General features: G+C 49.2%; 1 protein-coding gene across 1 annotated transcript in view; it reads right to left on the bottom strand.

The window, feature by feature from the left end:
• ANKRD45 (ankyrin repeat domain 45) overlaps window positions 1–26,589 on the bottom strand; it is a 334,109-nt gene that overhangs the window by 19,074 nt on the left and 288,446 nt on the right. The window contains exon 4 of the mRNA XM_063939970.1: window positions 15,561–15,655. Coding sequence (XP_063796040.1) covers window positions 15,561–15,655 — 95 coding nt within the window. The remainder of the gene's footprint in view (window positions 1–15,560; window positions 15,656–26,589) is intronic.

Here is a 26,589-nt window from a genome sequence, read left to right as displayed (position 1 = left end):
GGACCTGTTGGACACTGTCAGCACTGCAGACTCTTAAAGTAAGCTACTAGTATCAAGAAGATAGAAAAGAAAAAAAACACCACAGGTAGGTGGTATACAATTATGGATGGACGAGCGACTGCCGACACAGAGGTAGCTACAGCCGTGGACTACCGTACTGCGTCTGCTGCTAATATAGACTGGATGATAATGATTCAAAATATATATATATATCACTACTGCAGCCAGACAGTTATATATAATGATAATGACGGACCTGCTGGACACTGTCAGCACTGCAGACTCCTAAAGTAAGCTACTAGTATCAAGAAGATAGAAAATAAAAAAAACACCACAGGTAGGTGGTATACAATTATGGATGGACGAGCGACTGCCGACACAGAGGTAGCTACAGCTGTGGACTACCGTACTGCGTCTGCTGCTAATATAGACTGGATGATAATGATTCAAAATATATATATATATCACTACTGCAGCCGGACAGGTATATATAATGATAATGACGGACCTGCTGGACACTGTCAGCACTGCAGACTCCTAAAGTAAGCTACTAGTATCAAGAAGATAGAAAAAAAAAAAACACCCCAGGTAGGTGGTATACAATTATGGATGGACGAGCGACTGCCGACACAGAGGTAGCTACAGCCGTGGACTACCGTACTGCGTCTGCTGCTAATATAGACTGGATGATGATTCAAAAAATATATATATATCACTACTGCAGCCGGACAGGTATATATAATGATAATGACGGACCTGCTGGACACTGTCAGCACTGCAGACTCCTAAAGTAAGCTACTAGTATCAAGAAGATAGAAAAGAAAAAAAACACCACAGGTAGGTGTATACAATTATGGATGGACGAGCGACTGCCGACACAGAGGTAGCTACAGCCGTGGACTACCGTACTGCGTCTGCTGCTAATATAGACTGGATGATAATGATTCAAAATATATATATATATATATATATATATATATATCACTACTGCAGCCGTACAGGTATATATAATGATAATGACGGACCTGCTGGACACTGTCAGCACTGCAGACTCCTAAAGTAAGCGACTAGTATCAAGAAGATAGAAAAAAAACCAAACACCCCAGGTAGGTGGTATACAAATATGGATGGACGAGCGACTGCCGACACAGAGGTAGCTACAGCCGTGGACTACCGTACTGCATCTGCTGCTAATATAGACTGGATGATAATGATTCAAAAAATATATATATATATATATATATCACTACTGCAGCCGGACAGGTATATATAATGATAATGACGGACCTGCTGGACACTGTCAGCACTGCAGACTCCTAAAGTAAGCTACTAGTATCAAGAAGATAGAAAAAAAAAACACCCCAGGTAGGTGGTATACAATTATGGATGGACGAGCGACTGCCGACACAGAGGTAGCTACAGCCGTGGACTACCGTACTGCGTCTGCTGCTAATATAGACTGGATGATAATGATTCAAAAAATATATATATATCACTACTGCAGCCGGACAGGTATATATTATATAATGACGGACCTGATGGACACTGTCAACACTGCAGACTCCTAAAGTAAGCTACTAGTATCAAGAAGATAAAAAAAAAAAAAAACACCACAGGTAGGTGGTATACAATTATGGATGGACGAGCGACTGCCGACACAGAGGTAGCTACTGCTACAGCCGTGGACTACCGTACTGCGTCTGCTGCTAATATAGACTGGATGATAATGATTCAAAAAATATATATATATATATCACTACTGCAGCCGGACAGGTATATATTATATAATGATAATGACGGACCTGCTGGACACTGTCAGCAGAATGCGTTTATAGAATAAAAAAAACACCACACGACGAGTGTTTAACTTTTTCAGGCAGACAATCACAATATACTGGTGGTCAGTGGTCACTGGTCAGTCACACTGGCACTGGCACTCTGGCAGCAAAAGTGTGCACTGTTAAAATATGTACTCCTGCTATAACTGCTCCCCAGTCTCCCCCACAATTAAGCTGTGTGAGCAGTGAGCACTCAGCACAGTCAGATATACATAGATGATGCAGCACACTGAGGCTGAGCACAGATATGGTATACTGTGTCACTGTGTATCGTTTTTTTTCAGGCAGAGAACGGATTATATTAAATATAAAACTGCACTGGTGGTCACTGGTCAGTCACTAGTAAACTCTGCACTCTCTGAGTACTCCTAAGCTCCAGTAAATCAAGTGTCTCACTCTCACTCTCTAAGTCTCTATCTATTTCTTCTAAACGGAGAGGACGCCAGCCACGTCCTCTCCCTATCAATCTCAATGCACATGTGAAAATGGCGGCAACGCGCGGCTCCTTATATAGAATCCGAGCCTCGCGAGAATCCAACAGCGGGATGATGACGTTCGGGCGCGCTCGGGTTAACCGAGCAAGGCGGGAGGATCCGAGCCTGCTCGGACCCGTGTAAAAAAAGCTGAAGTTCGGGCGGGTTCGGATTCCGAGGAACCGAACCCGGTCATCACTACTGTCTATAGAAAGCAATTTCAGAGGCTGTGAAAAGACGAGTCTCTCACCCTGCATCTATTAATTATCAGAGGCGCACATGGCAAATGCTCCTTGTGGTTCATATATATTTAAAAGGAGATACAACCAAGCATTGCAGGATGACACACATATGGAGCAAATAAAGTGGGTGGGCATCATAGGATAGCAGTGTAACGGAAACCAGCCCACTCCTGGACGGACATAAAATAGTGGAGGTAATTATTCCTGGAAGACCCCAAGACTTGCCAAGGTCAGAGCCTTTTCCCAACCTGGCAGCACTGTTACCATCTTACCAATGTACTAGGCCACCCTCTATCCAGGGGTGTAGCAAGGGTGGCTCCGGTGGAGCGTAAGTTCCAGGTGTCGGCAAAGTTGAGGGCGCCACCCCCCCTCTGTGCTGCAGACCACTGTACAAGCAGCCACAGAGCAGGAGAAGCAGAGAGGCAAACATGGACTTGGACACTAGGTAGGGAACAGGGCAGGTCAGAGGCTACAGCAGGAGACACTGACAGCTGGCACATGCTGGAGCTCTGTCTCCTCTTTATATGGCTCACTGTGTGCTTGTAGCTGTGCAGCAGAGTTACTTCTTTCCTCCCTGCCTGCGCTGCTGCTGTAACACCTCTCTCTGTTTAGCCCAGCTGCTGCAGCACATCTCTACCCCAGTCACTGCATAATCTCTCTGCCCAGCTTTTGCAACATCTCTCTTTCCTGGAAGCAGCAGCACAGCTCTCTACTTCAGATGCTGCAGCACTTCTCTCTGCTCCAGCTGCTGCAGCACCTCTCTCTGCTCCGGCTGCTGCTGCAGCACCTCACTCTGTCTCTCAGGCAGCTGCAGCGCCTCTCTCTGCCCCTCAAGCTGCTGCGGAGTAGTTCTCTTTCCCTCAGGCAATTCTGGGACATTATTTTATCTGAGGCATAGTGGAATTATCAGGTCTGGGATGGCAGTTTTAGGGAATTATTTTCATTGAGGCATTGGGTGATTATCAAGTCCGGGGGCAGTTTTGGTGCATTATTTTCATTGAGAGTTTGGGGGGATGGTTCAGGTCTGGGGGGGTCATCTTTGGGGCATTATTTTTATCGAGAGATTTGGAGGTTATCAGGTCTGTGGGGGGGCACATTTGGGGCTTTATTTTCATTAAGGGATTGGGGTGTTGCAAGGTCAGGTCAGTTGGGACATTCATAGTGTTTTTAATTTATTTTAATGAAACAACTAAATAGTTAAATACAGCTCTACTGTGCATAAGGATTTCCTACCGAGGTGTAACGTGTATAAGCAGCTCTACTGTGGCGTAATGTGTATAAGCGACTTTACTGAGGTGAAACATGTATAAGCAGCTCTACTATGGCATAATGTGTATAAGCGGCTCAACTGTGGTGTAACGTGTATAAGCAGCTCTGCTGTGTGGCGTAACATGTATAAGAGGTACTATTGTGTGGTGTAATGTAAATAATGGACAGTACTGTGTGGTGTAATGTGAATTGGTACTATTCTGTGACCACGCAAATGGGTCAAAAAATAAGAATTTACTTACCGATAATTCTATTTCTCGGAGTCCGTAGTGGATGCTGGGGTTCCTGAAAGGACCATGGGGAATAGCGGCTCCGCAGGAGACAGGGCACAAAAAGTAAAGCTTTAGGATCAGGTGGTGTGCACTGGCTCCTCCCCCTATGACCCTCCTCCAAGCCTCAGTTAGGATACTGTGCCCGGACGAGCGTACACAATAAGGAAGGATTTATGAATCCCGGGTAAGACTCATACCAGCCACACCAATCACACTGTACAACCTGTGATCTGAACCCAGTTAACAGTATGATAACAGCGGAGCCTCTGAAAGATGGCTCGCAACAATAATAACCCGATTTTTGTAACTATGTACAAGTATTGCAGATAATCCGCACTTGGGATGGGCGCCCAGCATCCACTACGGACTCCGAGAAATAGAATTATCGGTAAGTAAATTCTTATTTTCTCTATCGTCCTAGTGGATGCTGGGGTTCCTGAAAGGACCATGGGGATTATACCAAAGCTCCCAAACGGGCGGGAGAGTGCGGATGACTCTGCAGCACCGAATGAGAGAACTCCAGGTCCTCCTTAGCCAGGTTATCAAATTTGTAGGATTTTACAAACGTGTTTGCCCCTGACTAAATAGCCGCTCGGCAAAGTTGTAAAGCCGAGACCCCTCGGGCAGCCGCCCAAGATGAGCCCACCTTCCTTGTGGAATGGGCATTTACATATTTTGGCTGTGGCAGGCCTGCCACAGAATGTGCAAGCTGAATTGTATTACACATCCAACTAGCAAAAGTCTGCTTAGAAGCAAGAGCACCCAGTTTGTTGGGTGCATACAGGATAACAGCAAGTCAGTTTTCCTGACTCCAGCCGTCCTGGAACCTATATTTTCAGGGCCCTGACCACATCTAGCAACTTGGAGTCCTCCAAGTCCCTAGTAGGCGCAAGACACCACAATAAGCTGGTTCAGGTGAAACACTGACACCACCTTAGGGAGAGAACTGGGGACGAGTCCGCAGCTCTGCCCTGTCCGAATGGACAAACAGATATGGGCTTTTTTGAGAAAAAAACCACCAATTTGACACTCGCCTGGTCCAGGCCAGGTCCAAGAGCATGTTCACTTTTCATGTGAGATGCTTCAAATCCACAGATTTGACTGGTTTTAAACCAATGTGTTTTGAGGAATCCCAGAACTACGTTGAGATCCCACAGTGCCACTGGAGGCACAAAAGGGGGTTGTATATGCAATACTCCCTTGACAAACTTCTGGACTTCAGGAACTGAAGCCAATTCTTTCTGGAAGAAAAATCGACAGGGCCGAAATTTGAACCTTAATGGACCCCAATTTGAGGCCCATAGACACTCCTGTTTTCAGGAAATGCAGGAATCGACCGAGTTGAAATTTCTTCGTGGGGCCTTCCTGGCCTCACACCACGCAACATATTTTCGCCACATGTGGTGATAATGTTGTGCGGTCACCTCCTTTCTGGCTTTGACCAGGGTAGGAATGACCTCTTCCTGAATGCCTTTTCCCTTAGGATCCGGCGTTCCACCGCCATGCCGTCAAACGCAGCTGCGGTAAGTCTTGGAACAGACATGGTACTTGCTGAAACAAGTCCCTTCTTAGCGGCAGAGGCCATAAGTCCTCTGTGAGCATCTCTTGAAGTTCCGGGTACCAAGTCCTTCTTGGCCAATCCGGAGCCATGAGTATAGTTCTTACTCCTCTACGTCTTATAATTCTCAGTACCTTAGGTATGAAAAGCAGAGGATGGAACACATACACCGACTGGTACACCCACGGTGTTACCAGAACGTCCACAGCTATTGCCTGAGGGTCTCTTAACCTGGCGCAATACCTGTCCCGTTTTTTGTTCAGACGGGACGCCATCATGTCCACCTTTGGTAATTCCCAACGGTTTACAATCATGTGGAAAACTTCCCCATGAAGTTCCCACTCTGCCGGGTGGAGGTCGTGCCTACTGAGGAAGTCTGCTTCCCAGTTTCCATTCCCGGAATGAAACACTGCTGACAGTGCTATCACATGATTTTCCGCCCAGCGAAAAGTCCTTGCAGTTTTTGCCACTGCCCTCCTGCTTCTTGTGCCGCCCTGTCTATTTACGTGGGCGACTGCCGTGATGTTTTATCCCACTGGATCAATACCGGCTGACCTTGAAGCAGAGGTCTTGCTAAGCTTAGAGCATTATAAATTTACCCTTAGCTATATTTATGTGGAGAAAAGTCTCCAGACTTGATCACACTCCCTGGAAATTTTTTCCTTGTGTGACTGCTCCCCAGCCTCTCGGGCTGGCCTCCGTGGTCACCAACATCCAAAACTGAATGCCGAATCTGCGGCCCTCTAGAAGATGAGCACTCTGTAACCACCACAGGAGAGACACCCTTGTCCTTGGATATAGGGTTATCCGCTGATGCATCTGAAGATGCGATCCGGACCATTTGTCCAGCAGATCCCACTGAAAAGTTCTTGCATGAAATCTGCCGACTGGAATTGCTTCGAAGGAAGTCACCATTTTTTTACCATGGCCCTTGTGCAATGATGCACTGATTTTAGGAGGTTCCTGACTAGCTCGGATAACTCCCTGGCTTTCTCTTCCGGGAGAAACACCTTTTTCTGGACTGTGTCCAGAATCATCCCTATCCCTGGACTTTGCCCTTATCAGGAGATCGTCCAAGTAAGGGATAATTAAGACGCCTTTTCTTCGAAGAAGAACCATCATTTCGGCCATTACCTTGGTAAAGACCCGGGGTGCCGTGGACAATCCAAACGGCAGCGTCTGAAACTGATAGTGACAGTTCTGTACCACGAACCTGAGGTACCCTTAGTGATAAGGGCAAATTTGGGACATGGAGGTAAGCATCCCTGATGTCTCGGGACACCATATAGTCCCCTTCTTCCCGGTTCGTTATCACTGCTCTGAGTGACTCCATCTTGATTTGAACCTTTGTAAGTGTTCAAATTTTTTTAGATTTAGAATAGGTCTCACCTAGCCTTCTGGCTTCAGTACCACAATATAGTGTGGAATAATACCCCTTTTCTTGTTGTAGGAGGGGTAATTTAATTATCACCTGCTGGGAATACAGCTCGTGAATTGTTTCCCATACTGCCTCCTTGTCGGAGGGAGACCTTGGTAAAGCAGACTTCAGGAGCCTGCGCAGGGGAAACGTCTCGACATTCCAATCTGTACCCCTGGGATACTACTTGTAGGATCCAGGGGTCCTGTACGGTCTCAGCGTCATGCTGAGAGCTTGTCAGAAGCGGTGTAACGCTTCTGTTCCTGGGAATGGGCTGCCTGCTGCAGTCTTCTTCCCTTTCCTCTATCCCTGGGCAGATATGACTCTTATAGGGACGAAAGGACTGAAGCTGAAAAGACGGTGTCTTTTTCTGCAGAGATGTGACTTAGGGTAAAAAACGGTGGATTTTCCAGCAGTTGCCGTGGCCACCAGGTCCGATGGACCGACCCCAAATAACTCCTCTTCCTTTATACGGCAATACACCTTTGTGCCGTTTGGAATCTGCATCACCTGACCACTGTCGTGTCCATAAACATCTTCTGGCAGATATGGACATCGCACTTACTCTTGATGCCAGAGTGCAAATATCCCTCTGTGCATCTCGCATATATAGAAATGCATCCTTTAAATGCTCTATAGTCAATAAAATACTGTCCCTGTCAAGGGTATCAATATTTTTAGTCAGGGAATCCGACCAAGCCACCCCAGCTCTGCACATCCAGGCTGAGGCGATCGCTGGTCGCAGTATAACACCAGTATGTGTGTATATACTTTTTATGATATTTTCCAGCCTCCTGTCAGCTGGCTCCTTGAGGACGGCCCTATCTATAGACGGTACCGCCACTTGTTCTGATAAGCGTGTGAGCGCCTTATCCACCCTAAGGGGTGTTTCCCAACGCGCCCTAACTTCTGGCGGGAAAGGGTATACCGCCCATATTTTCTATCGGGGGGAACCCACGCATCATCACACACTTCATTTAATTTATCTGATTCAGGAAAAACTACGGTAGTTTTTTCACATCCCACATAATACCCTCTTTTGTGGTACTTGTAGTATCAGAAATATGTAACACCTCCTTCATTGCCCTTAACGTGTGGCCCTAATAAGGAATACGTTTGTTTATTCACCGTCAACACTGGATTCAGTGTCCCTGTCTGTGTCTGTGTCGACCGACTAAAGTAAACGGGCGTTTTAAAACCCCTGACGGTGTTTTTGAGACGTCTGGACCGGTACTAATTGTTTGTCGGCCGTCTCATGTCGTCAACCGACCTTGCCGCGTGTTGACATTATCACGTAATTCCCTAAATAAGCCATCCATTCCGGTGTCGACTCCCTAGAGAGTGACATCACCATTACAGGCAATTGCTCCGCCTCCTCACCAACATCGTCCTCATACATGTCGACACACACGTACCGACACACAGCACACACACAGGGAATGCTCTGATAGAGGACAGGACCTACTAGCCCTTTGGAGAGACAGAGGGAGAGTTTGCCAGCACACACCAAAAACGCTATAATTATATAGGGACAACCTTATATAAGTGTTTTCCCTTATAGCATCTTTTTTATATATTTCTAACGCCAAATTAGTGCCCCCCCTCTCTGTTTTAACCCTGTTTCTGTAGTGCAGTGCAGGGGAGAGCCTGGGAGCCTTCCCTCCAGCCTTTCTGTGAGGAAAAATGGCGCTGTGTGCTGAGGAGATAGGCCCCGCCCCTTTTTCGGCGGCCTCGTCTCCCGCTCTTAACGGATTCTGGCAGGGGTTAAATATCTCCATATAGCCCCCGGAGGCTATATGTGAGGTATTTTTAGCCAAAAATAGGTTTTCATTGCCTCCCAGGGCGCCCCCCTTCCAGCGCCCTGCACCCTCAGTGACTGCCGTGTGAAGTGTGCTGAGAGGAAATGGCGCACAGCTGCAGTGCTGTGCGCTACCTTAAGAAGACTGAGGAGTCTTCATGCCGCCGATTCTGGACCTTCTTCTTGTTTCAGCATCTGCAAGGGGGCCGGCGGCGAGGCTCCGGTGACCATCCAGGCTGTACCTGTGATCGTCCCTCTGGAGCTAATGTCCAGTAGCCAAAGAAGCCAATCCATCCTGCACGCAGGTGAGTTCACTTCTTCTCCCCTAAGTCCCTCGTTGCAGTGATCCTGTTGCCAGCAGGACTCACTGTAAAATAAAAAACCTAAGCTAAACTTTTCTAAGCAGCTCTTTAGGAGAGCCACCTAGATTGCACCCTTCTCGGCCGGGCACAAAAATCTAACTGAGGCTTGGAGGAGGGTCATAGGGGGAGGAGCCAGTGCACACCACCTGATCCTAAAGCTTTACTTTTTGTGCCCTGTCTCCTGCGGAGCCGCTATTCCCCATGGTCCTTTCAGGAAGCCCAGCATCCACTAGGACGATAGAGAAATATTAGTGCACTATATGCTAGCACATACTGTAATGCCCTGTAACTTTACTATCCTTTTAGTTAGTTTTCCTCTTCAGTGAAACCAATTATTTTGTATTTAAAATAACGACGATCATGCTTTTGTTGTTTGAATTGTAGTGTTGGTTTTGAGGTGCACACTACCAGGTAAGTCCCTTCTGTCACTTGCAGATTAGAATGTATTTAGTTATACAAGGTAATTGCCTAGAGGCTTTTAAGAAGTATATGCATAGATAATGAGAGTTTACAGTGGAAAGGGTAAAAAACACATGAGTAAAGCAAATTTGTGTAAGGAGAACATTTGTTAACAATATTTTCCAAGGCAAACAGCATGACACTGGCTCATAGTGAGTCTGATTCAGAGGTAGTGTGGCACGTATTTAAGCGGTAGTTGTTTTTATACTGCTCTCCGATGGTTACTGCTGCTGAGAGGCTGATTGAAACTGAATGCAAATCCATGCAATTTTGGCGGGCATTTCTGTGTTGTATCTGGGTGCGTGGCCAGCCAAACTTGTGTCCATTGTAGCCTGCAGGCATAGCTGTACTGACACATATGGCCATGTTTTGACAGACAATTTGTGCATACATAGGGCTGGTGCAATGTCTGATGATGCGTCTTTGTGCATATTGCGGCGGATTACCATTGCAGCTGGTGTATGTCTCAGTAGGATGACCACTGGCTGCTGCATAAGCATAAAGATGCAATAGCGGCTGCTGCAAAATAGGCAGTCACTGCTGCAGTAGCGTCCAGTCGCTGGAGACAATTTTGCTTTCTATATCCTGTCTATGGATTAGGGGGGTCATTCCGACCAGCTCACGCGCTAGCTATTTTTTGCAGCGCTGCGATCAGGTCAAAACTTGGCAAAACTGCCCATGCGTATGCGCAGGCGCGTCGTACGGGTACAAAGTGGATCGTTGATGGGCGATGGATTTAACGAAGAATCCATTTGGACAGCCGATCGCAAGAAGATTGACAGGAAGAAGGTGTTTATGGGTGTCAATTGACCGTTTTCAGGGAGTGGTTGGAAAAACGCAGGCGTGCCAGGAAAAACGCAGGCGTGACTGGGCGAACGCAGGCCGTGTTCGTGACGTCAAAACAGGAACTGAATGGTCTGACGTGACCGCAAGCGCTGAGTAGGTCTGAAGCTGCTCTGAAACTGCACAAAATGTTTTTAAGCCGCTCTGCAATCCCTTCGTTCGGACTTCTGCTAAGCTAAAATACACTCCCAGTGGGCGGCGGCATAGCGTTTGCATGGCTGCTTAAAACTGCTAGCGAGCGATCAACTCGGAATGACCCCTTATGCCACCATCAGCAGCCTGGAGCAGCCGGTAACTCCATGCTGAACGAGGGAGTGAGCAGTGCGGAGGTGAGTGATGGAAATGGAAGGGGAGGTCTATGGCTGATAGAGGGAAGGAAGGAGAGGTGCAAAGGATAAGAGGCAGATAAGAAGGAGAGGTATAGGGTTGTTAGAGGAAAGGAGGGAGTGAGAGAGGGAAAGAGGGATTGGAAGTGCAGGGGTGAGAGTGGGAAGGAAAATTGTAGGGAAGGAAGGAGTTAGGTTCAGGGGTGAGGGAGAGAAGTAGAGGTGAAAGAGGAAAGGAGGCAGTGAGAGGCAAAGGAGGGAATTAAAAGTGTTAGGTTAAAGAGCAATAGAGGCTAGGAGAGGTGCATGTGGTAACTTCAAGGAATTGCCCCAATCCATTGCTGATGTATGGGGCCTATAACACCTGAAATCAAACTGGGTGAGGACAGAAAATTGCATGCCCATCTCTATATAATACACAAAGTGGAAAGCTGCTCAATCAGATTGTAATGTCACTCAGGTGCTAAAAGGGGAGGGGTAATTCTGTGTAGGAAAAAAACTGTGTTCCCTAATGCACACCGAGTGAATAATATTACGACATAATAATAGTCAGATAATACGGAGATCTTAGTTGCGTATATCTGCAGCTATAGGGTTAAGCCCCCAGGCCGATCGACAAGGCTTCTCCATCACTGGGGGTCCCTAATACTAGGTATGGGTCTGGGGTGCAGGACCCCACGATGTCGGCACAAGTCGGCCACCCCAGGTCAGCACACAGGTGTGAATTAATAGGGGTTAATGCTGACCTGGGGTGGCCGACTTGTGCCGACATCGTGGGGTCCTGCACCCCAGACCCATACCTAGTATTAGGGACCCCCAGTGACGGAGAAGCCTTGTCGATCGGCCTGGGGGCTTAACCCTATATCTGCAGATATACGCAACTAAGATCTCCGTATTATCTGACTATTATTATGTCGTAATATTATTCACTCGGTGTGCATTAGGGAACACAGTTTTTTTCCTACACAGAATTACCCCTCCCCTTTTAGCACCTGAGTGACATTACAATCTGATTGAGCAGCTTTCCACTTTGTGTATTGTATATAGAGAGGCATAAATGGGTCAGCATTAGGAGGGAGTGCTGACTCCAGAAGTGCCATAGGGGAAGCCAGGGGTATCCCCAGGTAAGCTGGCTCTCAGATGCTGTAGGTGCCATTACCATGTGGCCTTACACTGGGAATTTAACCCAGATATATTTGTAATTATTTATGGGGTGGGTGTGGGGTGCGGTGGCCCCTGTGTCGGTATGGCTGGGCTGCTTCAGGTCGGCACACCCTAACACTTTATTAACACTTATTATTTTTCCTATCACTTTGTATATATTATTTTAATCACACCACTTACATAGCACTTCTGTGCTTCTTATTAACCCCTATTAATTCACACCTGTGTGCTGACCTAGGGTGGCCGACTTGTGCCGACATCGTGGGTCCTGCACCCCAGACCCATACCTAGTATTAGGGACCCCAAGTGACGGAGAAGCCTTGTCGATCGGCCTGGGGGCTTAACCCTATATCTGCAGATATACGCAACTAAGATCTCCGTATTATCTGACTATTATTATGTCGTAATATTATTCACTCGGTGTGCATTAGGGAACACAGTTTTCCATCTCTATATAACACAGATCCAGTGGCAGAACTACCACCAGTGCAAGCTGTGCCTTGCACTGGGGCCCACCGCTGTCAAGGGGCCCAAAGCCAGCGGCATGTAATGAGTCAAACCGGCTCATTACATGCCACCTGCCGCTGTGTGCTGCGGGCCAATGAAGAGGAGAGGAGCAGCAGAGCAGAACGCAGGGACGCAGCCACGGGGAGAAGGGAGAGGGACTCAGGAGCTGCAGCAGCGTAATGTAATTGGTGGCGGCACTGCAGCTGTCCCTCTCCTTCCACATAGGATAGCCAGCCTATGTGGAAGGAGACGGACAGCTGCAGAGGCGCATCCATCAATTACATTGCGCTGCTGCGGCTCCCGGGCCCCCCTCCCTCCTCCTTCCCTGCCTGCCCGGGATCTGCCGGACTGCCTGCACTGAGGAGCCTGACTGCCTGAGCCAGCGGAGAGACAGTAAGTATCATCTATTCTTTCTGTCTGTCTGTCTATCTATCCTGTCTGCCGTAATGTGTAAAAAGGGGGCGCTGTCTGCCATAATGTGTAAAAAAGGGGATGCTGTCTGCCGTAATGTGTAAAAAGGGGACGCTGTCTGCCGTAATGTGTAAAAAAAAAAAAGGGGGACGCTGTCTGCCATAATGTGTAAAAAAGGGGACTCTGTCTGCCGTAATGTGTAAAAAAATAAAAAAAGGGGACGCTGTCTGCCGTAATGTGGAAAAAAGGGGGACGCTGTCTGCTATAATGTGTAAAAAGGGGACTGTCTGCCGTAATGTGTAAAAAAAGGGGACTCTGTCTGCCGTAATATGTAAAAAAAAGGGACGCTGTCTGCCGTAATGTGTAATAAGAGGACGCTGTCTGCCGTAATGTGTAAAAGGGGCTCTACCTGGTGTAGTGGTGCTACTGTGCAGCGTAATTTGAATAATGGAGACTACTGTACACCATTATATGAATTGGTATTATTTTGTGGCCACACCCCTTTCCTGTGAAGCCACACCCCTATATTTTTTGCATGCATCTGCGGCGCGCACTGTCGCCGGTTTGCGTTACGGGGGGGGGGGGGGGCGCCAATGCCGTTTCTTGCACACAGTGCTAAAATGTCTAGTCACGGCACTGGTTTTTGGTAAAACCAGAAAAGAGACAATCTACAGTACATGTGAAAGATAATGAGTGCATGGATTAGAGATTATAATCCATGCAAACCATTATCTATACATGTGAAAATTTTGTTATGGGGCCCCCATATGTCTAGGGCCTAATTCAGATCTGATCACTGCTGTGCGTTTTCGCACAGCGGGTGATCAGATCCTAACTGTGCATGCGTCTAAGCCGCCATGCGCATACGCGTCAGACAGCTACAACAGGCATCGGCAGTCAGCAACGCTACAACGGGATGGTGTGAAGGATCCATTCTCACGGGCGTATTCAAGGTGATTGACAGGAAGAGGCCGTTTGTGGGTGGTAACTAACCATTTACAGGGAGTGTCTGGAAAAATGCAGGCGAACTAAAGCGTTTTGAGGGAGTGTGTCTGATGTCAACTCCGGCCCCGATCAGTAGGATTCAATCGCACTGGAAGAGTAAGTCCTGGGCTGCGCAGAAACTGCACAAAGTGATTTTTAGCAGCTCTGCTACACATAGGAACACACACTTGCACAGCGAAAATACACTCTACCTGTAGGCGGTGACTATCTGATCACAGGACAGCAAAAAACGCAGCCCAGCGATCAGATCTGGATTACCCCCTAGTTACGCCCATGTACATGGCCTACGTGCAAAAGCCCTGTTGCTGCAGTTTGCCACAAGTGAAGTTGCGACTAAAAGCCCATGCACACGGTGTGATTTGTCCTTACGAATTTGACTATATTTACAAAATCGTAAGAAAAGTTAGTACAAATCTCACCATGGCCCTCATTCCAGGTTGTTCGCTCGCTAGCTGCTTTTAGCAGCATTGCACACGCTAAGCCACCGCCTACTGGGAGTGAATCTTAGCATAGCAGAATTGCGAACGCAAGATTAGCAGAATTGCAAATAGAAATTTCTTAGCAGTTTCTGAGTAGCTCGGGACTTACTCTGCCACTGCGATCAGTTCAGTCAGTTTCGTTCCTGGTTTGACGTCACAAACACACCCAGCGTTCGCCCAGACACTCCCCCGTTTCTCCAGACACTCCCGAGTTTTTCCCAGAAACGGCTGCGTTTTTTCGCACACACCCATAAAACGGGCAGTTTCCGCCCAGAAACACCCACTTCCTGTCAATCACACTCCGATCACCAGAACGAAGAAATTTCTCCGTTAAGCCGTGAGTAAAATACCAAACTTTTTAGCAAATTTACTTGGCGCAGGCACACTGCGAACGTTGCGCATGCGCAGTTTGCGACTAATCGCACCGATGCGAGGAAAAATAACAAACGAACAACTCGGAATGAGGGCCCATGTGTATGCTCTTGCGATGCTGATGCGCACTCCCGCGTAAGTGGCATCACAATTAAAAATAGACTGTGCAGGCAGGGCCGATATTGGCTAGATCGGAGGCTTATGCCTCTGGGTAGTTTCTAGCTGATATCGGGCATAAGCTGAAATTGCACCGTGTATACGCATTATAAGATGCATATGACTCTGTATTGACAGTAGATGCATGCACTTGACTACGCACCATATGCCATACAAGTACACTTTATGGCTGCCAGGACGGCACAGAAGGGATATAGCATAGATGGACAAGCTATACAATTAGATTGCTTGTAAAAAAAATGCCTTTTCTCTCAAATACATACAGGTTCAGTGAAACCTGTGTGTTTTCATGAAAAACAGCCCCTTTTCGCTTGAAAACGTGACTGTTTCTAGGGATTTGGTTTCGCCTATCTGAGGCAGGCAAAGCAAGTCCCTGATTCCAAATCCCTATTAGCTGGCTTATCGAGGCTAATAGGATACTGCCCAAATAGGATAACAGGATAGGTAATTTACAGCGGCTAATAGTATACCGACCAAAGTCTCGCATTTCCTGCTTCTCGTAGGCTATAATATTCCCCTATATCTCCATATGGGCAAACTACTGTACACGTAGCGTGACAGCAAAGTACTGTATTTGTAGTCACATACCTTATCTTCTTTATGTAGTTTTCCTTGAACCTTCTCAGGGTCTGATATGGTATGTTGTATGAAGTTTATGTATGACTTCAAGGCCAGTCTAGCTTCTGTAGGTAAAAAAAAAGCACATTTTGGTATAGCGGTGGTCATTCCGAGTTGTTAGCTCGTTATTTTTTTTTCGCAACGGAGCGATTAGTCGCTAATGCGCACGCGCAATGTCCGCAGTGAGACTGCGCCAAGTAAATTTGCTATGCAGTTAGGTATTTTACTCACGGCATTATGAGGTTTTTTCTTCGTTCTGGTGATCGTAATGTGATTGACAGGAAGTGGGTGTTTCTGGGCGGAAACAGGCCGTTTTATGGGAGTGTGTAAAAAAACACTACAGTTTCTGTGAAAAACGCAGGAGTGGCTGGAGAAACGGAGGAGTGTCTGGGCGAACGCTGGGTGTATTTGTGACGTCAAACCAGGAACGACAAGCACTGAACTGATCGCACTGGCAGAGTAAGTCTCGAGCTACTCAGAAACTGCACAGAGAAGTCTTTTCGTAATATTGCAAATCTTTCGTTCGCAATTTTGATAAGCTAAGATTCACTCCCAGTAGGTGGCGGCTTAGCATGTGTAAAGCTGCTAAAAGCAGCTTGCGAGCGAACAACTCGGAATGAGGGCCAGCAATAGGATTGTGATGAAATCACCAAATCCCTGTTGGTGAGCTGGTACCACTAACACACTGACTAGTACAGCCAGCTCATGATTTCTTAGTCAACTTTTTTCTTATGTGCTGTAATACACGTCCTTAACCTTCACTGAAAAAGGAATTTGTGTAGAAAATCGACAAATGTCCATAGTGTTTTATAGGATGTTTGCCAAAGAACTTAGTTGCACAACATTACAAACTGACAATACTAGTTTCCTGGTTGCATCACTATATTGCTTCTATATGAGCTTGTGCCTTAGTAACAGCTCATAATCCTCATATGTGTATATACAATACCACCCCCCTCCTCCACCCCAACCACAGTACCACACACACACACACACACACACACACACACACATACACACATATATACTCTGCGCAACCAGAAATGCAGGCATGACGGTGGAGACCTGAGTTTAAAGCACCATGTCCTTAAGGATGGAGAGGGTGACCTTCTGGTGCCCCGCCGGCTTGCTCTAATCAAATAACTGGAGATGAGACTTGTAATTTTGTGCAAAGAATAAATGGTCACAGCTTTATTTCCACCTAATACCAAAAACACACCATTGCAGGGTAAAAAGGAGAGGAAGCGGTGCACGGCTCTCCCGCTGTTTAGAGAAACGCCTGGGGCGTGCCTTACCGGCAACGGCCACGCCCCCTCCCCGCCTGAGGCGTACCCGGCCCGCCCTTGCGGGCCGACGGACCACGCCCCCTGCGCTGGGGGACCAGCTACCATGCGCATAACACCCTACCACGGCGCGCAACCCGTATGGCCCCTGCCGCATTTAGCTGGAACCAGGCGTACGGCCTACTAATTGGTGACTTATGCGAGGCATTCTGACAATCCCCCCTTACCATGCCTTGTGCACCGCTCCTTCCCCGCAACCCGCTGTGACAAGAAAATACAAACGATTTACACCAAACCATGTTTATTGCAATAAAACAAAACACCGTAATAACTTTTCACAACGTGTCATTTGTAAGCAAGTGATGAAAAAAAACAAAAAAACTGCCTAAGTCCTGCGCTCCCTTGGCCCATACCCCTGTCCTAGCTACTACCGACCCTGTTCCTTGCCAACTCAGGGCGGGTGGGTGGGCTTCCTTTCCTGTGTGGGGAAAATGGAGCTATTAACTCCCTCCCCCCCGGCTGCTGCTTTATCTGCCTCTCCCTCCTCCCCCCCCCCCGCCTCTGGGCCGCACCTTTTACTGGCCCATGGCTCCCTGCAGGTGATGCAAAAGGGAGGGGGTCCTGCCTCCCTGCAGCCAACCCCCCCTCCCCCGGCGTTCACGCCTTTGGGCCGCCCGGCACCCCTCCTCCTTATCCTGCTGCGGCGCCATTGCTGCCCCCTTCGCCCCTGTAGGGATGGAGAGGGTGACCTTCTGGTGCCCCGCCGGCTTGCTCTAATCAAATAACTGGAGACGAGACTTGTAATTTTGTGCAAAGAATAAATGGTCACAGCTTTATTTCCACCTAATACCAAAAACACACCATTGCAGGGTAAAAAGGAGAGGAAGCGGTGCACGGCTCTCCCGCTGTTTAGAGAAACGCCTGGGGCGTGCCTTACCGGCAATGGCCACGCCCCCTCCCCGCCTGAGGCGTACCCGGCCCGCCCTTGCGGGCCGACGGACCACACCCCCTGCGCTGGGGGACCAGCTACCATGCGCATAACACCCTACCACGGCGCGCAACCCGTATGGCCCCTGCCGCATTTAGCTGGAACCAGGCGTACGGCCTACTAATTGGTGACTTATGCGAGGCATTCTGACAATCCCCCCTTACCATGCCTTGTGCACCGCTCCTTCCCCGCCACACGAGGTCCCAGCGACCTGCGGACCGAAGCCCCACCCTGCGCTACCACCGCAAACCCTCCAACGCATCCTGCAACGCATTGTTGAAGATATCAAGGCCTATGTCCGACAGGTGCACCCCATCGTGCCTGTAAAAAACCCTCACATCTCCCTGCAAGGTCATTGTGGTGTATAACGCTTCCCCCGTTGGCTGTGACCACTTTACCGATGGCCGCATTGACTTTCTTCCTAGCTCTGTCTATTCCGTGCCCTGACCTAGCCCCCCTCCAGGCTAGTCGCGGGATAATTTTTGACCAGACTATGCGCACGTTGCTCCACCGCCCTTTTATCCAGGCAATGTCCTCCCTGGCCTGCCTGATCAGGTCTAGCGACTTTGTTTTCCCGATATCGTTTCCCCCAAGGTGCAACACCAACACGTCGGGCTTTCCCAATGCCCGCTCGGCTTTGAGCCAGGCCTCCCTGGCCTGCTCCCATACCATGCCCCTGTTGCCCAGCCAAAAAACTGCTGCCTCTTCTCGCCTCATCCCCAGCTGGCGCCCGTATGGTCTTTTTGCGGCCCGTGCCGCTGCCCAGAATATGTATGAATGGCCGAAGATCCAACACCGCTTCCCGACGATCCCTGCGAAGATTAGAGGAAGCGGAAGGGGGGGGGAGGGGGTGTTAGGACAGTTGTCAATTCCTTCTATTGCGGCGGCGCCCTGGCCACCGGCCTGACGTAAGATTTGTAACTGTTTGACTTCCACCCCCCTTTCCCCTTAATCTCTTCGGCTGAGCATCCCTGGCTTGCGGCGGATGTTGAGTGGGTTCCGAACTTCTTCGGGTTCCAGCCTAACTCCTTGATGCATTTTTTAAATATGGCTGTGAACTGGAACCTGGTAAGTGCTGTCTGATCCACATGAATAAGGAAATTCTCGCCCCCTTTTGGCCTGACCTCCAAAAAATTTTGTACCGCCTCGATTGGACAGACTGTTGTGTCCGGGTGCCTGCCCAACTGGACCCATCTTCCCTTCCCTATCTGGTCCGTTTTTGACTTGTGAATTTTGCACAAGACCGCGCCCTGCGAGGCCGCTACGTTTTTTACCAACAGGCCTGTTCCTGTGGCCGTTTTTGACTGCGCTACCAGCTCCCCGACCCTAAATGCTCCGCTAAATGCCATGATAAACGCTACTTTAAACAGTGTTTCCTCGTACTCTCCGCAACATACTTTCGCCACTATGTGAATAATGCTCTTAAGCCTCTCTATGGTTACTGGCTCCCGGGAGTCCGGTCTCCGTATCTCCGCTCTGGCCCATCCCTTCATCACTGTGCGCACTACGAATGCCTTAGTTAGGTCCTCTTTCCCTAGCAACTTTGAAAAGAAAGATACCCCTGCCAGCCTGGTGTTTGCCACTGTCCTTGATGCTCCCTCCTCCCTACTCTTGCCTAAGAATTCCAACAATTGCTGCAGGGGCGCCTGGCCCTCTGAGCTTACGTTCCCCTGGAACTGCTGCCATTTCTCCCATGCTGCCACGTACGCTTTCCAGGTCTTGGGCGCCAGGGACCTTTCCACCAGCTCGTTCAAACAGGCTCGGCTATCTGCCAAAGATGAGAAGGGCATGTTAAACCTTGGCCCCGCGCGAACGGCGCTGCCGCCCTAAACACCTCCCATTTCTGACGTGACAGCGCGTCCGCGATAACGTTCTCGACTCCTGGCACATGCTTTGCCCTGAATGTGATGTTGTGCCTCAAGCATGCCGCTACCAACCACCTCAGCAACCTAATCACCGGTGCGGACGAGGCAGATTGGCTGTTTATGGCCTGTACCACACCCATATTGTCGCACCAAAACTGTATGAACTTATTCTCTAGCCTGCGGCCCCAAACCTCTATGGCTACCACTATAGGAAACAACTCCAAAGCTGCCAAGTTCTTAGTCAAACCGCTGTCCTTCCACCTTTGCGGCCATTCTTCTGCGCACCACTCTCCCTGCAAGTACGCTCCGAAGCCTATGGCTCCTGCTGCGTCTGTGAACAGCTGCAGTGCATGGTTTGGCGATATCTTGCTCGGCCACATGCGTACCCCGTTAAACTGTTTCAAGAAATCCTGCCATACTAACAAATCTTCCTTCAATTCCCCGCTGATGCGGATGAAGTGATGTTTCTTCCTCACTCCCGCTGTTGCCCTTTCCATACGTCGCTTGAAAATCCGCCCCATAGGGATTACGCGACAAGCAAAATTCAGCGACCCTAGCAATGACTGCAACTGGCCCAAGGTAACTGACTTCGCTTGGGCGCATGCACTGATTTCTCGCTCCAACTTTTTGATTTTTTCTGTTGGCAACCGGCACTCCATCTTCTCTGTGTCGATCTCTATACCTAGGTAAGAGATAACAACCTGTTTTGGGCCCTCAGTTTTCTCCCCCGCAATGGGGACTCCGAACTCGTTCAGCATCTTTGTGAGCTCTTGCAGCAACTGCGCGCACTGCCCGGACTGAGCTGGACCTGCCAGCAAGAAATCGTCCAGGTAGTGCGCCACTGCCCTACAGCCTGTCCGTGCTTCCAAGCACCAGTGCAAGAAGGAGCTGAAAATTTCGAATAACGCGCAAGATATTGCGCATCCCATAGGCAAACATTTGTCCACGAAATATTGGCCTTCAAGCTGGAAACCCATAAGGTAAAAACTGTCCGGATGCAGGGGGAGTAGCCTGAACGCTGACTCGATGTCCAGCTTCGCCAACAAGGCCCTTTTCCCTTGCCTCCTAACCATTTTTATCGCATGGTCAAACGACTGATATTGCACCGAGCACTGTTCCACGTCCAGGGCATCATTAACCGATGCCCCCTCCGGGAAAGATAGGTGTTGAATAAGTCTGAACTTTCCCGGTGCTTTCTTGGGAACTAACCCCAGCGGTGACACTACCAAATTTTCAATTGGGGGGGGCCGCGAATGGCCCGGCCATTCTGCCCATCTCCAATTCTTTTCCAATTTTCTGTCGCGCCACCTGCGGCTGCCCCCTGATGGAATGAAGGTTCCTATTGCGGTCGCCCGGAAGGACTTCCCGTCTTACTGGGATCTTGAACTCTACTCTAAAACCCTCCTGCAACCGCTGGGCTTCTAAACGCTTGGGGTACCTGGCTAGCCATGCCTGCATACCCTCCAGCCTCACTGGGCTACTTGCCTTTGACAGGCACAAGCGCTCCGGATACCTTCTCCCCTCTCTCTCCCTGGCGGCCTTTTTTCCTAAAGCAGTCTTTTGCCGGGTGACTTCCGCTGCAGTGCGTGCATGCGTGCTTGAATTTGCAGAACGCCCGTGTGCACCGGGTGTCATTGAAGGCGTAGCATTTGAGCATATCTTGTCTATGCGTGCCAGGCCTCCCTGTCCCCTGCCTTTGCGCTGTCGCTTCTTTATCGCTAGCCCCTCTTGCCTGCGCCTTGAGCCACAGCTCGATATCCTTTGTCCCAAACTTGATGGGTTGCTGCCCTTGCGCTCTTAACCTAAAGGACTCGTCGTATCTGCGCCACGCAGTTCCCCCATAATCCTTGTACACTGAATAAACAAGATTGATGTATTTCATCATGGCCCTCATTCCGAGTTGATCGGTCGCAAGGCGAATTTAGCAGAGTTACACTCGCTAAGCCGCCGCCTACTGGGAGTGAATCTTAGCTTCTTAAAATTGCGACCGATGTATTCGCAATATTGCGATTACTAACTACTTAGCAGTTTCAGAGTAGCTCCAGACTTACTCTGCCTGTGCGATCAGTTCAGTGCTTGTCGTTCCTGGTTGACGTCACAAACACACCCAGCGTTCGCCCAGGCACTCCCACCGTTTCTCCGGCCACTCCTGCGTTTTTTCCGGAAACGGTAGCGTTTTCAGCCACACGCCCCTGAAACGCCGTGTTTCCGCCCAGTAACACCCATTTCCTGTCAATCACATTACGATCGCCGGAGCGAAGAAAAAGCCGTGAGTAAAAATACTTTCTTCATAGTAAAGTTACTTGGCGCAGTCGCAGTGCGAACTTTGCGCATGCGTACTAAGCGGATTTTCACTGCGATGCGATGAAAAAGACCGAGCGAACAACTCGGAATGAGGGCCCATGTTCATTGCCATATTTGGGTAAGCTTCTATGTAGCAACCAGATTATGCGAACATCCCGGTCATCCAATTGTCAATTGTCTTGTAGGATTCCCCTCGCCCTACTACCTTCTCGCTGCCCCTCTCCTTGTCCCTGAGACCCTCCTCTGTAAGGGAGCATATGTCGATGAAATCCCCCTTCACAATTTCCTTCCTAATTTCTTTAGGCAAATGCCCTGCCAATGCGCCTAGCTCGTGATCCAATGCGCCTCCCTGCTGTAAGAAAACTGGCTTAGCTGCTCCGGTCTGACCTAGCTTACTCCACGCTGTATCTGCCCCTGGGGCTGACAACTTCTTCTTGTGATTGGCCCTGGCCAACCGCAGTTGCTCTTTCAATACCTTGCATGCCTCATCGTCGTCTGACTCGGACGCGCTGCTATTGCCCCGCTTGCCCGCCTGATTATCTGCGGCGCTGTTACCCTCCCATTGTGTGTTCGCTACCTCGTTTAAGGTGGCCCCCCTGCCATTTGCGCTGTTTTGGTGCAACCCCTGCCTCTGCCCCTTTTCAGTACCACCCCTCACACTTTGTGTATTGCTATTAAACAACGGCATAACATTCACATTCTGCATATTAAACACATGGTTCATCTCACCGTTCCTGAGTGATGCTGTGGAGACGTCTTCTCTGGCCGGGCTGGTCACGGCACCGGCCTCCGTTGTATTCTTCTCCACCGCTCTTGCAGCGGCAAGATGCTGCCCTGACGGGCCGCTGGGCATGGCGAGGACCGCACTGTCTCTGTAACTGCTGTAATTGTCTTGGATTCTCGCTTGTGGTTGTGATGTGAAATTTTGCGCTTGTGATGTGAAATTTTGCGATTGTGATGTGAAATCTTGCGATGTGGCTCCTTGCTCCCGATTGCTTGCTTGCGGCATTTCGTGGCCCCTGCTCTGTCCTGTGACTGGCGTTGGTGTCTGCTGGTACATTCTCCTGGGCGGGGATATAAACGCAGGGGAGCGGGCAAGCTGGTTTCGCAACCCTAGCGTAATGTCCCTGTCCTGTGCGCTCCCTGCGCCCTGTCCCCAGTTACCCCCTTGCTTAGGAGTGCCCTCTGGCTGCCTAGACGGGCTATTATATTGCTGTGTCTCTGCCAGGAATACCCATCTCCCCCTCACTTCGGGTGACCCTGCCCCGCTAGCTGCGTCGGTGAGAATAACTCCCCCTTCCTGGCATGCTGCTCCTACGTTCCTAGCCTGTGTTGGGGTATTCTGCAACCGTTGTGCTGCAACGTTAATAGGGGTTCCCCTGGACTGTAGTAGGCCATAGCCGCTCTGCCCCTCCCCCTTGGGCCTAAAATGGCTGCCCCATTCCCCCTTTCTCCTATGCCTTCTTGCCCCGGCTGGTACTCACCCCCCTCTTGCCCTTGCTCCTTTCGCAGGGCTGCTGGTCGCTGCTGCCTTCCTGATCTAGCAGTTGCTTTTCCTGCTTTCTTTCTTTTTTCCCCTGGTTGTTTCTTCTTATGTGTCCTCTGGCCACCAGATGGCGCCACAGCACCATTTCCACTGCTCCTGTGCTGCCTTTCTGAAGAGGAACGAACGGATGGGCCCTGCAGCTGCTGGCCAGAAATGCTGACCTCCCGGCCTCTGTATCGTGCTGGAAGCTCCCTTCTCCTCTCTGGCCGCTCTGCCAAGCGCTGCCCGACCCTTGCTCCCTGCTGTGATGGTGACCTGCCTCCGGTCACTGTGGATGCCATGCCTGGATCCCTGGAATTGCAGCAGCCACCGGACAGACACAGGTACTTCCTTTCCTGTGTGGGGAAAATGGAGCTATTAACTCCCCCCCCCCCCGGCTGCTGCTTTATCTGCCTCTCCCTCCCCCCCCCCCCCCCCCCGCCTCTGGGCCGCACCTTTTACTGGCCCAGGGCTCCCTGCAGGTGATGCAAAGGGGAGGGGGTCCTGCCTCCCTGCAGCCAACCCCCCCTCTCCCGGCGTTCACGCCTTCGGGCCGCCCGGCACCCCTCCTCCTTATCCTGCTGCGGCGCCATTGCTGCCCCCTTCGCCCCTGTAAGCTTTCTAGTATGCTAGGGCAATAGGTTTGTAACGGGATGCGGTTACATTGCCAGCAGTTGGGATCCCGGCGGTCAGGATACCGATACCAGAATCCTAACCGCTGACAATGCTGGATAACAGGGGTTATTCTCACTCGTGGGTGTCCACGACACCTATAGAGTGGGAACAGAACCTGTGGTGAGCGCAGCCCGCCGGCAAACCATACCCGTTTATACATATACATGGCTGCTGGGTTTCTCTGACATTGGATTGCAGTTCTTTGTAGTTGTTCTCTGTTTTATAACCTACTGTACATTGGCCCTTATTCCGAGTTGATCGCTCGCTAGCTACTTTTAGCAGCTGTGCAAACGCATAGTCGCCGCCCACGGGGGAGTGTATTTTAGCTTTGCAGGAGTGCGAACGCCTGTGCAGCCGAGCAGTATAAAAACATTTTGTGCAAAACAAGACGAGCCTTGTAGTTACTTATTCTGTGCAATGATTGCTGCGAGAAGGTCCCGGAACTGACGTCAGATACCTGCCCTGCAAATACCTGAACACGCCTGCTTTTTACCAAACACTCCCAGAAAACGGTCAGTTGACACCCATAAACACCCTCTTCATGTCAATCTCCTTGCGATCGGCTGTGCAAATGGAATCGTCGCTAGAAGCAATGCAAAACGATGCACTTTGTACCCGTACGCCGCGCATACACATTGCGGCCCATACGCATGCATAGTTTTGCCATTTTTTTAACTGATCGCTACGCAGCGATCAACGGCAGCTAGCGATCAACTCGGAATGAGGGCCCTTGTATCCAGCATTGCATGGGATTGCCTCCAAATCACAGGTCCCCCTTGGTGGGCCCAGTCCATCTCCATCAACCTGCCTCGCAATCCACAGAGTGCCATTATCTGGGCATGCTGTGCCTGTTCACTTTGCTCAGTTCTCCAGCACAAAAGCTCTCAGTAGCTGGCTAATCCATGAGGTTTCCAGTCAATGGATAGAAAGTGTCTAATTAGACAGTCAATAGGTCGACCCCATATGGTCGACATGGTCAAAAGGTTGACAGGTAAAGGGTCGACTGCGTTTATGGTCAACAGGAACAAAAGGTCAATATGACAATGGTCGACACACAAATGGTTGATACAAGCATTTTTTTCAACTTTTTCTTTATTTACCATCCATATGGACTACGATTGGGAATAGTAACCTCTGGTGAGCGCAGCAGTAGTGGAACAAGCCACCTTAACCGAAGAGTAGAGAGCGAAGCAAGCCTTTCAGGGGCTACATTTCCACTAATCGTGGTCACAGACTGTGCAATGGTCACTTTAAAATAAAAAAATAAAAATATGATAAGTAATGGGGCCTCTGGACAAGCTCCCAGTATATGCTTGATGACACTTATTCATTTTTATGTTTGTGGTTCGCTCACTTACTTTCTGCTCCCGCCACGCACCAACCTGCCTCCGGGTACATCTGCATGTAGACTTGTCCTTCATTATTTTGATATGGAGGACTATTTCCATTTGTATATGGATTATACGTGTACTGTACTGATGTATTGTATCCTAATTCAAAATCTACGCTCCTTCATTAACGTACTGTTTTCCTTACTGTACTAGTTTTGTGTCGATTATACTACGAAGTATAACCATGTCAACATATCTGCCATACCACTGTTGACACATGAAATTCACATTTTTACTTTATTTTCTCTTAATTTATTTTGTGTTATCCTGTTTTCTGATTATTGAAAAGCAAGAAAAACTTGATTAAAAAAATAAAACAAATCAAACTCTTTTGTGCTGACCATTTTCGTGCCAACATTTTAACCGTTACCCTTTTGTGTTTGAGTTTACTTTTTAGACTATATGGAGAGTGGGCCTGGACTGCACACCCTAGCTTCTAATAATGGGATGTGCTACCTTGCTGGGACTTAGTACTACAATAGAGGAACATATTGCGCCAGGCAGAGCACATTATACACACTGCGCCAGGTAGAGCACATTATACACACTGCGCCAGGTAGAGCAGTTTATACACATTGCGCCAGGTAGAGCACGTTATACAGATTGCGCCAGGCAGAGCACATTATACACACTGCGCCAGCTAGAGCACATTATACACACTGCGCCAGGTAGAGCACATTATACACACTGCGCCAGGTAGAGCACATTATACACACTGCGCCAGCTAGAGCACATTATACACACTGCGCCAGGTAAAGCACATTATACACACTGCGCCAGGTAGAGCACATTATACACACTGCGCCAGGTAGAGCACATTATGCACATTGCGCCAGGTAGAGCACATTATACACATTGCGCCAGGTAGAGCACGTTATTATACACACTGCGCCAGGTAGAGCGCACTGAGGCACATTGCAGTAAACACCTATGACCTCCAGTCTCTCTCCCCCCAAAATGTCATGGAA

The sequence above is a fragment of the Pseudophryne corroboree genome, chromosome 9 (genome assembly GCF_028390025.1).
Source record: "Pseudophryne corroboree isolate aPseCor3 chromosome 9, aPseCor3.hap2, whole genome shotgun sequence".
Classification (NCBI taxonomy): Eukaryota; Metazoa; Chordata; class Amphibia; order Anura; family Myobatrachidae; genus Pseudophryne; species Pseudophryne corroboree.
This window is presented reverse-complemented; position numbering and strand designations above follow the sequence as displayed.